This window comes from Culex pipiens, chromosome 1, assembly GCF_016801865.2.
Source record: "Culex pipiens pallens isolate TS chromosome 1, TS_CPP_V2, whole genome shotgun sequence".
Lineage (NCBI taxonomy): Eukaryota > Metazoa > Arthropoda > Insecta > Diptera > Culicidae > Culex > Culex pipiens.
The window spans coordinates 59647574-59661990 of NC_068937.1; the positions used below are offsets into that span (position 1 = coordinate 59647574).

The window sequence follows — 14417 nt, forward strand, 5'->3', positions numbered from 1 at the left end:
TTCTATGAAAAAATGATTAAATTCCTAAATTTGTTACGAAAATAATGCCTTCCAGAAATTTCGCGTTACTAGAACCGGATCACTTGTTAAGCTAAGAACAAGATTGTCTGGGCTGCTACAATAGTCGATGCAGACTACGATGGCAGTCGCAAGATTCTACGTAAAACTTGTTCTTAGTTTTAATGGCACCTGATAATTTTAACTGTATTTTCAAGTATGTATAAACTATCATATTAGGAGCACCGGGGTTAACAACTTGACAGAACTAATTTTCTTTCTTAACAAACCGTCACTTGTGTGCTATGTTGTGACTCGTCTACTTTAGGACGTGTCGCAAGATAGGACATAAGTGACGAAATGGTAACATAATAGTGGCTTCTTTTTTGTGGGTACCAAATATTTATCTACTAAAAGCTACTCAGTAGAATGCTTCTGTGGTTCAACATCAAAGAAACCGCCGTTTGGCAAATTGTCCGTGATTTAAGCAATTTTCTCATTCTGCTAATTAACGCAAGTCAATTGCCAATTTTTGCGCCATGCGCCAAAAGGTACACCAGGAACCCTTTTCCTTTTTACTTAAAACGCACATTGCCGCTCGAAAGGAAAGAGGGGAGAACATTTCAATTTAACGCGTAGTGCACCGTAAGTTGTGGGGGGTTTAAAAGAATGTACGCCCAATTGATTACGTGCCTTTAGCTGTGACCGGCAACAGTCGAGCCGGAAGACGAGTTATGGAGGGAGAGGGGGACAGTAAAATTGCAATGGCGCGTGCCGGAAACAACGTGTAAAACTGGCTTCGTCACCGCAAACATATAAGGTTGGAGCACACTCTCGTATGGCAGAATAATCACCGTCAGACAGATGCGACTAATTGACTAATTAATTATAAGGACTAACGGCATAATGATGGGTGCAGGAATACAGTGTAGGCGGTAGATCAAAAGGAAGAATATGTCACTTGGAAGACTGTTTTCAACTGTTGATTCTATGCTAATATAATATTAAAATTGTTTCAATTTTCAGACATTGAATGCGATTCTTTGCAAGAATATATGAAATCTTATTTAATTATTTTATAAACACTCAGAGTTTGTTTTCTTTTTGGCAAATATCGATTGCTTTAAATCTTTCGTCAATTAAAATTCCGATTCCATGTTGGAACTTTCAGATTCTGTTTGGCTCCTTGTAATGCTTGGAATCTTTCACAAGCTAATTATAAAGCAATTAATTTCATTAAATTGCAACAAAAACACTTTCCACGCTTAGAGCCTTAACACGTGGCTCGCGTTAGCGTAACGAAATCGGCAGTGTTGTTCGCAATGTAGCAGCGATAAAATATTCCCACTCAATAAAAATCACGCCACTGGTCAGACAAAAAGTGTGCGTGCTTGCAGATTCCCAGAAAGAAAAACAGCGACACGTGGCTGCTTTTGTTTGCAACGCTTTTCTAATTTCCTCACCAATTTACCCATGGCAATCATTTTGTGGCCAACCAACCAGTCCGTTTGGGTTTTTTTAATCATAGCAGTGGGAAAGGGAAAAAGGAAGCGATTGATTCATTATTCGGCAACAATGAAGTTGTTTGACTACACTGAGCCACGTGTCGGGATCCTTTTGGTTTGTGGTGAAACGACTGAACGTAGGTTATTGCAGCAACTTCGTTTTAGCATATTTTATTTTGACAATTTTTAAGAGTTTTTAATAATGTTACAATTTTTGCTATCACTTGTTTAACGGCAGTTAACAATTTAACCCGATTGTTTGACAACCGGGAATTCGAGATTTTGACAGCTGTTGGTCATTTGAATTCGGATTCGCTGGTTCAAGTGCTGTTTGATACAAACTAGTTAAATTATTTTGTAAACCTTTTTGACGAAGAACTTCGTCTTAGGGCTCTATACAGGGTAGCAATCCAAAATTTCGCGGAGCGAAATGTAACGAAAAGAAAATAAACGCGACTGCAAGATTTGCAACAATAATATCTCAACTCCTGTTCAACACACGTAAAAGTGGTACCCACCAAACGAAAGGGGAGATTTCAAGCTTTCTTAATATACCTAATTAATGGCCATGAAATTTAGTTGAAGCACTTAAAAACTGAGTTTAAATTAATAAAACTGCTTCCACACAGCAAGCAAGCACGCACACAACACACACACGCGCACACTCTCTCTCTTGACTCCGCCCCCAAAGCCTTGCCTGCGTTTGGCCTTGACACAATTTGGCGATTTATTCCTTTTGTGCTGCTGCTTCGTCAAACGCCAAAACGATTTGATATAAAAGGAGGTGCCGATACAAAATCAAGTCAAATCAATTTTGGACGCCGACCTGGAAGGAGCTCCTGCTGCTGCTGATTCGGGACCTGCTGCTGCTGATTGCGGGACGGAACCAAGGAAGGACGCGCGGGGTGACGGATTTCACAGCTCGGCGAGCTGCCTTCACCCCGCTCCCCCAAACCGGTGACGCCGACCCGGACGGAGCTCCTGATGCAACAGCAGCAGCAGCAGCAGAGAACAAGAAATGCACTCGGTGCAGCGGAGGAAGAAGCGGCCAAAGGATGAAAATCTGCGGGAGGAGAGGACGAATCTGCGGGAGGAGACCACCGTGTTGCACACGAAGCCGCAGCAGTAGAGGCGCGGGAGCCAACACTTGTGCTTGCCGTAATGGCCTACCACCAACCAACGGCCCTTTTCAGGGCCAATAATACCCTCACGAAAGAGTTATTCTCGAATATTCAAAAATCCTGGTAATGTGGAAAAAGTAAAATGAAGCACCCAGAATAGTGTTCAAAATGAATTAATTTTGTTACACTTGGATGGGTTCTCTCTCTCTCTCTCTCTCTCTCTCTCTCTCTCTCTCTCTCTCTCTCTCTCTCTCTCTCTCTCTCTCTCTCTCTCTCTCTCTCTCTCTCCACGACTTCGATTCCACGCCACGACTTCGATTCGGTGGGCTTGGGACGCGACGGAGTGTGTGTTCGTATGCACACGTCGCGGCCTCCAAATGTGATGCTATATTTCGTGCGCTGCGTTGAGCTTCCCGGTGAAGTTAAAACAGCCAGATGCTTTAAATGGCACTTTGCTGGCAGAAATCCATAACCAAGAGTTATTTCTTAAAATTGAAAAAAAAATCAGCTTGCATTCCCGCGAAAGTAGTAAATGCTCGTCCTCACACACATACACACTCCCCGTTTGATGGTACACGCTGATTGGGTTCTACGCGTCGAGTTTCCCTTCCGCGGACGTTCGATTCAAGTACCTAAAATCGTCTCGGACTTAGCAAAGTTTAATCAACCCCGAGACCACTAAATCGACCAAAGCGCGCTTAAAATGGACGTCGGGCTGCCTCGGCAGCAGATGTAGCCAGTTTTGGGACTTCAGATAGTCCTTTCCACAAAAGAGCAATCAATTAGCGTTCAGAATGTGCGTGCACACACAAACACACACCTGTTTGTTGGTACACGCTAAATGGAACTTAACAACTGAGCTTCCCCTCCACGGACGGGACATTCAAGTACCTAAATAGCCCTCAAAATTCTTTCTTAAAGATATCGTCCACCGTCGAATGAGCGTTTGCAGAAGCAGCGGTCACCACCAGGGGACCTCAAATCTGCGACGGTCAAAAATTCAAGCAGCCCGATTTCAAACCTGCGACGCTAGGCGTCATAATGCTTCATAATTTAAGCGCTCTGCAGAGCAGAAGTGAAAGTACAGTCGACTCTCTGGTTGTCAATATCCAAGGGACCGTCGAGGAAGAGAATCATCAGTTTACAGAACGACCCAGCTATGGGAGAGAAACATGGCAACGTCCATCAAACAAAAACAAACTAATGTCAAATACCCTTCAAAGCTTCGTTTCGCCAAGAAAAATGTCTATGCAAGCCATGAGAAAGTGAAATTATTGACAACCGGAAGAGATTTTTAATGCAAACAGAATCCAAGGGACCGTCGAGGAAGAGATCCTTCAAGCAAGGAAAAATATCGAGGAATGAAGATAATTGAAGTATGCAGATTGAAGGGACTGAAGAATTCATCGATAGATGGAGAATTATTGATATCGAGAAGATCGACAGCCAGAGAGTCGACTGTAATAAATTTCGACTTTTGATTTTGCTTGCTTGCCACACACACAGCACATGATAATTTCAACATGCAAGTGGTTGCAGTGGTTTTTTAAATGTTGTAAATATAATGATTAGGCTCAGTGAAAATTTACGCATAATAAATAATGTTAACCTTAATTTAGAATTGACAAGAATAACTCTTTCGTGAATATTTTTATGGCCCTGAAAAGGGCCGTTTGATTTTATATAATTGAAGGAAAAGGAAATATTAATTTCCAGCACATTTAATCCGATCACCGCAGTTGTGCGGTCGGATGAAAACGAATGGAATTCTGGGGGAAATTAACATTTCCGTCCGAGGGTCAATGGGAGGCAGCCCAAATAATGGTGCAAAGTTGCCATGTACATCGTCCATTCTGCTGGCTTTGCTCGCTGCTCGTTGTTTGCTGCTTCGTTCCGTTCGAATGAGTTAAGAATGGCTTGCAAAGCAATCATATTTATGCGCCAGAATTGGGGACGCATGAACCGCCTACGTCAATGGAGACTCCACCCTCCAGCGCAAAATCTGGCTCGCGCGAAAGTATAAAAGAAAAATCCCAACGCAGAAGCCTCTTCATTCTATCCGGACTACCGACGAGTGAAGGTCGAACCGCGGAGCAGCAGCAGCAGCAGCAGTACCAGCAGAGGAGAGCAGCAGAGAAGAAGAGCAACACCAGCAGAGGAGAGCAGCAGAGAAGAAGAGCAACTTCAAGTGTTCTTCACTCTCGTTCGGGCCAACAAGGAAGAAAAAGTAAAAGCTGAAAAACAGCCGGAACTGTCCCGGATCAGTCGCGGATTGCATTGTAAATCTGCCGGCACACCGCTTATGAATTCAAACGGCCCTTTTCAGGGCCAACAACACAATCACGAAAGAGTTATTCTTCAAATCTAAAATTGTTTTTGTGAAGGGGAGGTGGAAATGCACTTACTAATGAGAAGCAAAATTGGCTCAAAATGGGTAAATGTTTCTAATTCCTTTAATTTACATTTGATTTTGCTGCTCGTCATTTACTGTAACAAACACACAGACACACACAAACACAGTAAAATTTGCAAGCCCACACACACACACACACACACACACACTCACTGTCTCATCTACCGCATTTTATCTAAATTTTAAAACAAATCCATGACTGATTTCGGTCGCCTGAAGAATGTGGACTGAGAAAGAATAAAATTATAAAATATTTGACAATTTTTTGCCTTGGCTCAATTTTGCACACAATCAAAGCTCTTGGAAATTCTTTCCTTGCAAGTGGCAGGCAAAATTGTTTGCATTTGACGACAAAAAGCGACTAGCACATCGCCCAAGCAAAACGACGAGTGGCGAGACAAAATCACCTCACCTAATGGATGCTCGCAGATTGAAACCGAGTCTCTGCAAAGCACTAATACTTATGCGCCCGAATTGGGGACGTATGAACCTCCTACGTCAATCGAGACTCCACCCTCCAGCGCAAAATCTGGGTCGCGCGAAAGTATAAAAGAAAAATCCCAGCGCAGAAGCCTCTTCATTCTATCCGGACTACCGACGAGTGAAGGTCGAACCGCGGAGCAGCAGCAGCAGCAACACCGACAGAGAAGAAGAGCAGCACCAGCAGAGCAGAGGGGAAGAGCAGCACCAGCAGAGGAGAGAAGAAGAGCACCGCTTATAAAATCAAACGGCCCTTTTCAGGGCCAACAAAACCCTCACGAAAGAGTGATTCTTTAATTTCAAAATGAATTGCCTGCCAAAAGGCCACATGGTCGATTTGTGTGTGTGTGTGTGTGTGTGTGTGTGTGTGTGTGTGTGTGTGTGTGATTGTGTATGTGTGTGTGTGTGATTGTGTGTGTGTGATTGTGTGTGTGTGATTGTGTGTGTGTGTGTGTGTGTGTGTGTGTGTGTGTGTGTGTGTGTGTGTGTGTGTGTGTGTGTGTGTGTGTGTGTGTGTGTGTGTGTGTGTGTGTGTGTGTGTGTGTGTGTGTGTGTGTGTGTGTGTGTGTGTGTGTGTGTGTGTGTGTGTGTGTGTGTGTGTGTGATTGTGTGTGAGGGAGAGAGATGGGGGTAGAGAGAGAGGGAGGGAGAGAAAGAGAGGGAGAGAGTATATTTTTGCGCAACTATATAAGAAATATCGCCCGCAAAACTGCAAACACTTTGCTCTTGGCATTCAGCTAGTGAGGATGTCACGACACCTGGCGGCGAAATACCTTGCGAGTCATCGCAAGCGGAAGCGTGAGGAGAGAGAGAAGGAGAACAGAGTGGTGGCGCCACTGAGGCAAGCTGAGGAGACGATTGCTGATCGTGATGAGGAGGGAGAGCAGGAGATGGAGAAGGAGGAGGGAGAGCAGGAGATGGAGGAGGAAGAGGAGATCAAGGCACCGAAACCGCGGAGGCCTGCCAAGACGAGCGCTGAGCGCGTCAGGGAATTCCGCCAGCGGAAGAAACTGAAAGCGCAAGAGGAGGCCGAGCGAGGAGGTACAGTAGCGGCCGGTAACCCAGCAGCAACTGTGAATTTGGAGCCGATGCCCGGCCCGAGCACGGGGCCAGTACGGTTCTACCCACGACCTGACCCGGTACAGATTCCGTCGGGTTCTGGAAGGGGCACGTTCCAGGCCGATTCCGAGACATTTCTTGGTGAGTTTTTAGCAAAAAGTGATAAACTGCAGAACAAAGATTTGCTTTAATTTTATTGTCTATTCTTTTAAGACAAGATAACGCCAAACTGTGAAACCAAGATTTTTAACTTTCGCTAAATTCAACAAAATTTTACAACTTAGCAATATAATGCTGATCATGTTTGAAAGTTTTCACATTGCATGCACAATTTGTGTTCTTGAAATGAATTTTCTCTGTATAAAGCGGATATTTTAACGTATGAATATGAATTTAGTTGGCAGAATAATTTAATTTTGTTCTTAAAACAAACACAGTTAATATAGCCAATAAAAATAATCTGTTTTAGAGTTTTAGCATGAGATAGGCATTTGTTCTACGCACTGTCTAACTTTGAATTTTGGGTTTAATATTATACAATCAAAAGCAACTATTTAGATCTTCCTGTATCTTACAGGAATCGTACCGACTCGTTCCGCTCTGAACGAGTCCTCTCAGGTATCAGTACCCAATAGTCAGGGTAAGTCTGGGTAACTTAGGGAGGTCTTTCAATATTATCCCCAATTGTTTAATGTTTTGTAGAGACGGGTACGACTGCCACAGCTGGTGGCAAGCCAGATTGCGCGAAGGCCGACATTGCTTTTCACAAAAAGTTTACCGACAACAAACTGGGTGATTATTGCAATGTTTGTGAACGCATCTGGTTCAGCAATGACTTGAGGTCCATCACAAGCGATGGCGGGAGAGTGTTGGTCGAGGCAGGCCACTTTGAGTCAGTCGCGGGATTCAAGGTGTGCCAGACCTGCCACAACTCTCTGAGGAATGGAAAAGTACCCACTTTGTCCACATCGAACGGATTTACCTACCCGGAGAAGCCAGCGAACCTTCCACCACTGGATCCGATCACCGAGCGGTTGATTGCGCCAAGGCTGCCGTTCATGCAAATTCGTCGGCTCAGTCATGCGCGAGGTGAAAATTGTTTATCAACTTTGAATTTTGTAGTTGGTGACGTGCTTTGAAATTTTAGGAAGCTACACAATCATCGGGCAGATTATAAATGTCCCTGTTGATGTCAACGAGATGGTTCGGATGCTTCCGCGTCAATTGGAGGATGATTACGCCTTTAATGTTTGCATTAAAAAGCAATTGATCCACAAGTCCAACTACCTGCAGGGATATGTCAAGAAGTCTGTCGTTAAAGCATGGCTTCGCTATCTTATCAACACTCCGTTGTATAAGCGCGAAGGTATCGTTTTGGATGAAAGCCTCATAGAACCAGATGTACCAGAAGGTACTGACGGTGAGGAAATGGTTGAGCTGGAAGTATCGGAAGTCGTGGATGTCCCAAGAGATGTCCCAAGAATTCCCCAGCAGAACGACCAAATTGCACTTGACGTACTCGAAACTGAAGCGGAATTGTTCACAGGACAGCAACAGACCGTCTTATGGAACGAGGACATGAGTCTAAATATTGCTCCTGGTCAGAACCGAATGCCGACTTCCATCGTGTACGATCAGTATGCAGAAGAGCTTTCTTTTCCCGGAATCTACCAAGGAAAAATACGATCGTACAGGAAAGGGGTTCGCGTTACTCCTTACGATAAGGCTACCAGTGAAACTAGACGACGTGACCGGCGTGGAGCAAAGCCGACTCACATCCTGTACATGGGTGTTAAGATCATGCGTCTTCGGGTTCACGATGGAGTTTCGAGCTCCTTTAGGGTCCAAGGTACGAACAATGTGACCCGTGCTCAACTCAGTGACCCGCAGTTCATGCAGAGCCTTATCGAGAGGAACTTCGCGTGGCTGAAATCGATTCCGAACTCGGCATTGTACTGGCAGATACGGGAGAAAGATTTGTTCGCCATGATTCGACAGCTGGGAAAGCCAACGGTTTTCTTGACTATGAGTGCTAACGAGACTCACTGGCCCGAACTGCTGAAGATACTGTACAAGCTCTCGGATCAAGAGAACAGGATCGACTTGACAGAACCGATGGAGCAACTAACAGCACTTCAAAGAGCAGTATTGGTCAGTGAAGATCCAGTCACGTGCTGCCTCTATTTCAACAAGCTGATCGAAGTCATCCTCTTGATCTTGGGTTCGAAAACTCATAGTCCGTTCGGGAAGTACTACGTCGTCGATTACTTCAAACGGATTGAGTTCCAGCATCGCGGTAGTCCCCACTGCCATGCAGTGCTTTGGCTCGCCAACGATCCCAAGGAACCTGCTTCCGAGCACATGCCTGCTACTCTGGAACTGATCAACACCATCACTTCCATTAGATTCGAGGACCTTCCCACGCAGACGGCTACTAAGCAGGTTCATCGTTGCACGTTCACTTGCACAAAGCGAGGGGAAAAGCGCTGTCGGTTCAATATACCGTACTGGCCCATGAAAGAACAACGGGTCCTGCTTCCTCTTAAGGCTGACGACAGTCGCCGCAAAGAGTTGAAGAAACGCGCTGAGGAAATGCGTGATGTCCTGGCAACAATGGTATTCGATACGATTGAGGACTATCTGGCCCACTGCGAGTGTACATACGAGTACTACCTGGATGTAGTTCGTGCATCGCTGAAACAGCCTACGGTCTTCTACAAGCGCTCGATGGATGAAAAGGAACTGCGAACGAATCCGTTCAACGCATGGATTGCGGACAAGCTGCGTTCGAACATGGATCTCCAGTTTATTGTTGACGAAAAGAAACTTTGCCACTACCTGGTAGAGTACGTCAACAAGTCCAATCGTGGTGTTAGTGGATTGCACCGAGAGCTGATCCTCATGCAAGAGCAGAACCCCGAGATGGACTACGGCGAGATGCTGAAGAAGATCAGCCTGAAGATGCTTGGAGCCGTGGAGATGTGCGCTCAGGAAGCAGCCTGGTTCCTACTGCGATTGCCGATGTCCGAGGCAAGTAAGAAAGTTGAGTTCATTCCAACTGCGTGGCCCCAAGACCGGACAAGAAGCAGGAAGCACTTCAAGACCATGGATGCAGAAGGAGTTGGCGATGACTCGACAGATGTGTGGAACAAGAACATCATCGAGAAGTACGAAGAGCGTGAAGGCCTGGAAGACGTCTGCTTGGCTGAGTTCGTAGCTTGGTATTCTCAGGAAAGAGGTAAAAAGAGCTACAAGAAAAGGACACAGCCAAGGGTGCTGCGTTGGCGCGGATTCGGTATGAGCGAGCTTACTGAGTATAAGCGCGAATCTGTTCTCCTGTTTCTGCCATTTCGTAATGAGGTGGTGGATGTTCTCGACCACAATAAGTTCCTCCAGTTGTACGATTTGCATGAGGAACAACTCTTGGCAAAGCGTAAGGAATACGACTGTGAGTTGAATATGGAGCAAACGGTCGAGGAGTATCTGCGCACTATTGCGAACTTGGAGGATGGAGCGGAGAACAACGCAGCAACCGAAAAGCACGACGAGCTGGTGCGGACAGTCATCATGCAGCCGAATAATGATGACTTTGAGCTGCTGCCCACAAGAGGTTTAAGATCTGTCATCAAGCAACGCACAAACGTGTTGTCGAAGGAGGCATATTGTGAGATGATGCGAGCTACGAATGCAGAGCAACGGGCATTGATTCTGCACGTAATCCATCTGATGCATTGCTACGAAGAGCACGAGCCGCTGCAGGTTTTCTTGACCGGTCCGGCAGGAAGCGGCAAAACCTTCGTATTGCGTGCGCTTATGGAAACGATCAATCGGTACAGCCAAACTCACAACTCCCGCGACAACGCGTATGTAGCTTCAGCTTCGACTGGAAAAGCAGCCAGCGCAATTGGTGGAACCACCCTGCACCACGCTTACCACATCACCATGTCTCGCCAGGCAACGAAGATGAATTTCGAAACGCTCCAGATGTACAGGAACGAGATGCAGAATATCAAGTTTCACATCATCGATGAGGTCAGCATGGTTGGCGCCCACACCCTGAATACCGCACACATACGCCTCCAGGATGTTTACATGATCTATGATGTTCCATATGGAGGTGTGAATGTGTTGGTGAGTGGAGATGTGATGCAGTTGCCGTGTTCAAGCCTCCGTCTAACACCATATGTGGCGCTGTGGTGTGGCAATCGTTGATGTTTCACGAGCTCAAACGGGTTATGCGTCAGGCGGATAAGCAGTTTTCGGACATTCTTACCAAGATTGGTAATGGGCTGAAACTGACCGCCGATGAAACCAAACTGATCGAGAGCCGTTTCTTCACAAAAGAGGATCTGAGCAAGGAGGACACTAGCGGGGCGGTACGACTGTTCCATCGGAACATTGACGTAACCAGCTACAACAACGAAGCGCTGAGAAACATTGACGGGCTAGATTACACAGCAGACGACACCTTTGTGGGATACAAGACTGCAGAGCAACTGGCAACTGCTCGTATCAAACTCTACAAGATGAGTCTGGCTGAAACGGCAGGTTTGCAGTATACAACTAAGTTCTGTCCTGGAATGCCTTACATGGTCACCACAAATGTCAATGTGGAAGATGGCATAGTGAATGGTGCAATTGGGGACTTGATGTATGTCGAAGAGGGCGTTGATGACTCAGAGGATCGCATCATGAGACTTTGGATCAAATTTGAAAACGCGCAGATCGGGATCATTGCGAGGAAAGAGGTGGAGCCTATGATACGCACACGACCCGACATCTTGCAGTCAGATTGGACTCCAATCGTGAAGCGATCCGCAAACATCGATCTGGGTAACCGCATTAAATGCAAGCGCATACAGTTCCCGGTTGTACCAGCTAATGCCCTTACCATACACAAATCTCAAGGTGGAACCTTTGATAAGATTGTGTACGACTATGATAAGTCCCAGGATCAGCAAATGGTGTACGTCGGTTTATCACGTGTGAAGTCGCTGCAGGGCCTCTTTTTGACCAACTCAAAGGGAGACTTCAAGTTCCACCATGCGAAAGGCTGTGACAGCCCAAAAATGCGAGAACTGCGTAACGAGTACAAGCGTTTGCAGAATAACCGTTTGCGCACCATTGTGGACGAAGTGGGTGAGGTCTTAGAGAGCAGCGGACCTGCCACCACGTTGATGACCATCAACGTACAGAGTTTGAGAGCTCACAAGTTGGATATAACCACCGATCCCATACTTCCCAAGGTTCACTTTCTAGCACTGAGTGAGACGTGGCTGGATGACCACTCCTCAGAGGAAATAGAAGGGTTTACCTGTATCATCCAATCGAAGCGGGTTGGTGTGCGATCGGGAGGTGTTGCAATCTACCAGAATACGACCGATCCGGATACTACCTTGGCAGTCCCTCATACGCTTGAAGTGGTGGGCAACGAACGCGACCAAGAATTCGGCAAGGCAGAAAAGTACGGAGATATTTGTGCAGCAAAGGTGATGGTGATGGGTACTGAAGTACTGCTGGTATCAGTATACATCTCCCCAGGAACCACAACGAAGCAGAAAATATGGTTCCTTGCTCGCAATTTGATTCGTACTGCCTATGTGGATACGCCAATGGTGGTTACCGGAGACTTCAATCTTGACATCACCAAGCAGGATAGTGCAGACTTCGTGGGTTATATGCGAGAACATTTCATGCTGAGTTTGTGCAATGATACGAAGAAGACGACCACACTTGGTGGTACAGCTCTTGACCTTACGTTCACAAAGAACATGACGGCGGAGGTCACGCGGTACATTGCATATTTCTCTTATCATCGGCCGATGTTGTCTCTCCTAAGACCAGCAGCATCCGAACCATCTCAGGCGATCTGAACAGCTGTCCTCTGCGCATGACTGATTGCGCACAACTATAACCTGGATTTGACTACAACCTGGATTCGACTACAACAACTACAACCTGGATTTGACAACAGCATCTACACCTACAGAAGACAAAAATGAAACCGAAGAAGAAAATTTATTGTTAAATTCTAACCTCACTGACACTAACACACACTCACAATGAACTGTTCATTTATTAGATTAAGGTCAAATTGAATTCATTGTTACTATTGAGACATTGACACAACTACATAACCTCCTTCCCCTTACAATAATACACAAACACATAGGGATCCAATGAAATGTACATAATAGGTTAAGCTGAAGTGAACAGTGCATACTTTAAAACTAAGTTATGTTACACTTAAATCCCCCCCCCCCTCCTTTTCCACCACCCAATGATATTTCTCCCATTGATTAAATATTTAAACTCTTCTACACACACATACAATCACACATACACGTAAACATATACACACATACATACGAATTCACATAAATAACACCTCTACTAATTTCAACAAATCTACCGATCGAGATCTTTGCAGAGATCATCCATTTATTTTCAGATTTAAACCCACTATAACGATGACGATTGACAGGAAGGACGAGCGACAGGAAGGACGAATGACAGGAAGGACGAACATCCCAAAAACACCACAGACGACAGCCCCAGGATCACCACTAATCAAATTTTCTTTTCAGGGCACTCAAAACAAACGGTCCTTTTCAGGACCACCAAATATCTCACGAAAGAGTTACTCATCGCAAATCAAACCAAAGCAAACTAATGAAATGCAACACAAAAAGAACAATCTGGAATTAATCTATTACTTTATTTCGTTCCAGATTAACCATTCATACTTCCGTAAGGAAATTAACGGACGGATATCTCACGACTGGAAGATTTTGAATCAATTCTAGTTCTGCTCTCAGAATTTCATATACATCTGTTCTATTCAGGACTATTGCACCGGAAATCACGAAAGAGTGATTCTTAAACAAATAATTGTTTATAAATAAATAAAATCCAACATTAAATCCCCCTTTATGAATTTCATAAAATTATTCAATGGACTAAATATGAAGGAATGCAAATCATAATTCTTAAAACTTTTCATATACGTTTGTGTCCGAAGTTCTTCGTCATTATGGTTATGCCTGTAGCATTACCACTGCACCTTTTTCTCCTGGAAATAACTATACTGTCGGATGTAGATGCGGTAAAAATGAAAGCAAACACAAATGAGGGTAAACTGTGATAATTTGTGAAGCGTGAAATGGAACAAAGTTTGAGATCGGTGACGAAAACGGAACCCAGTTTGATACTTTCTCCACTTCTCGACTAGAACTATTCACGCTTGTTAGTTGATTTGTCACTCTTCTGGCGGGGTATCCTCGCTCGGAAGTAATAACATAAGCCCTAGTATACTGCCAAACTTCAACTTTGTGTCACCACATTAACTTTTACGATGAGATTTCACCTAATTAGGAAGATGAGAGGGATTTTTAGAGATTTTTGAATTTGTTATGGCGCTGCAAGGTGTTATTTGAATGTCGCATTTTCCAAGAATCAAATTTCGTTCAACAGCACTTGAACGAAATGAGAAACATTTAGGGGTTAAATATCCCGTGCTGTATGGATGTATTCCACATGTTGGGCTGTTAGAACATGAAAGGACCACCTACAATTTTTACAACTTTGTACAGCCCGACTCCGAGCAGTGCATGGCCGAATGGTTACGCTGTCCGCTTTGTAAGCGGATTATTCTGGGTTCGATTCCCATCTGCGCCAACCTTCCATCGGATGAGGAAGTAAAATGTCGGTCCCGGCCTTGGTTGTTAGGCCGTTAAGTCATTCCAGGTGTAGGAGTCGTCTTCATGCCATACAGTGAGTCAAATATTTGTCCGTACCCCCCCGTACGGAAAATGTTTGTGATATAAAAGTACATAAAATTCG

General features: G+C 44.9%; 2 protein-coding genes across 2 annotated transcripts; both read left to right on the forward strand.

Annotated features, from left to right (window-relative positions):
* Positions 1 to 1871: 1871 nt before the first annotated feature.
* On the forward strand, positions 1872 to 7272 carry LOC120425032 (uncharacterized). The gene has a single exon (XM_052706268.1). It carries the CDS (start codon positions 6263 to 6265, stop codon positions 6764 to 6766), a length of 504 nt encoding a protein of 167 aa, XP_052562228.1. The 5' UTR covers positions 1872 to 6262; the 3' UTR covers positions 6767 to 7272.
* Positions 7271 to 13614, forward strand: LOC120425033 (uncharacterized; the record flags this gene model as incomplete). The annotated part of the gene is given in 3 exon segments (XM_039589403.2): positions 7271 to 7664; positions 7723 to 10728; positions 10731 to 13614. Coding segments are annotated over 3 exon segments (5118 nt in total), but the record flags the coding sequence as incomplete, so codon positions are not given.
* Between the last annotated feature and the right edge of the window lie 803 nt (positions 13615 to 14417).

Bases quoted from the DNA above. Each gene is read 5' to 3' on its own strand.
- LOC120425032 (XM_052706268.1), top strand. From the start codon at position 6,263: ATGTCACGACACCTGGCGGCGAAATACCTTGCGAGTCATCGCAAGCGG.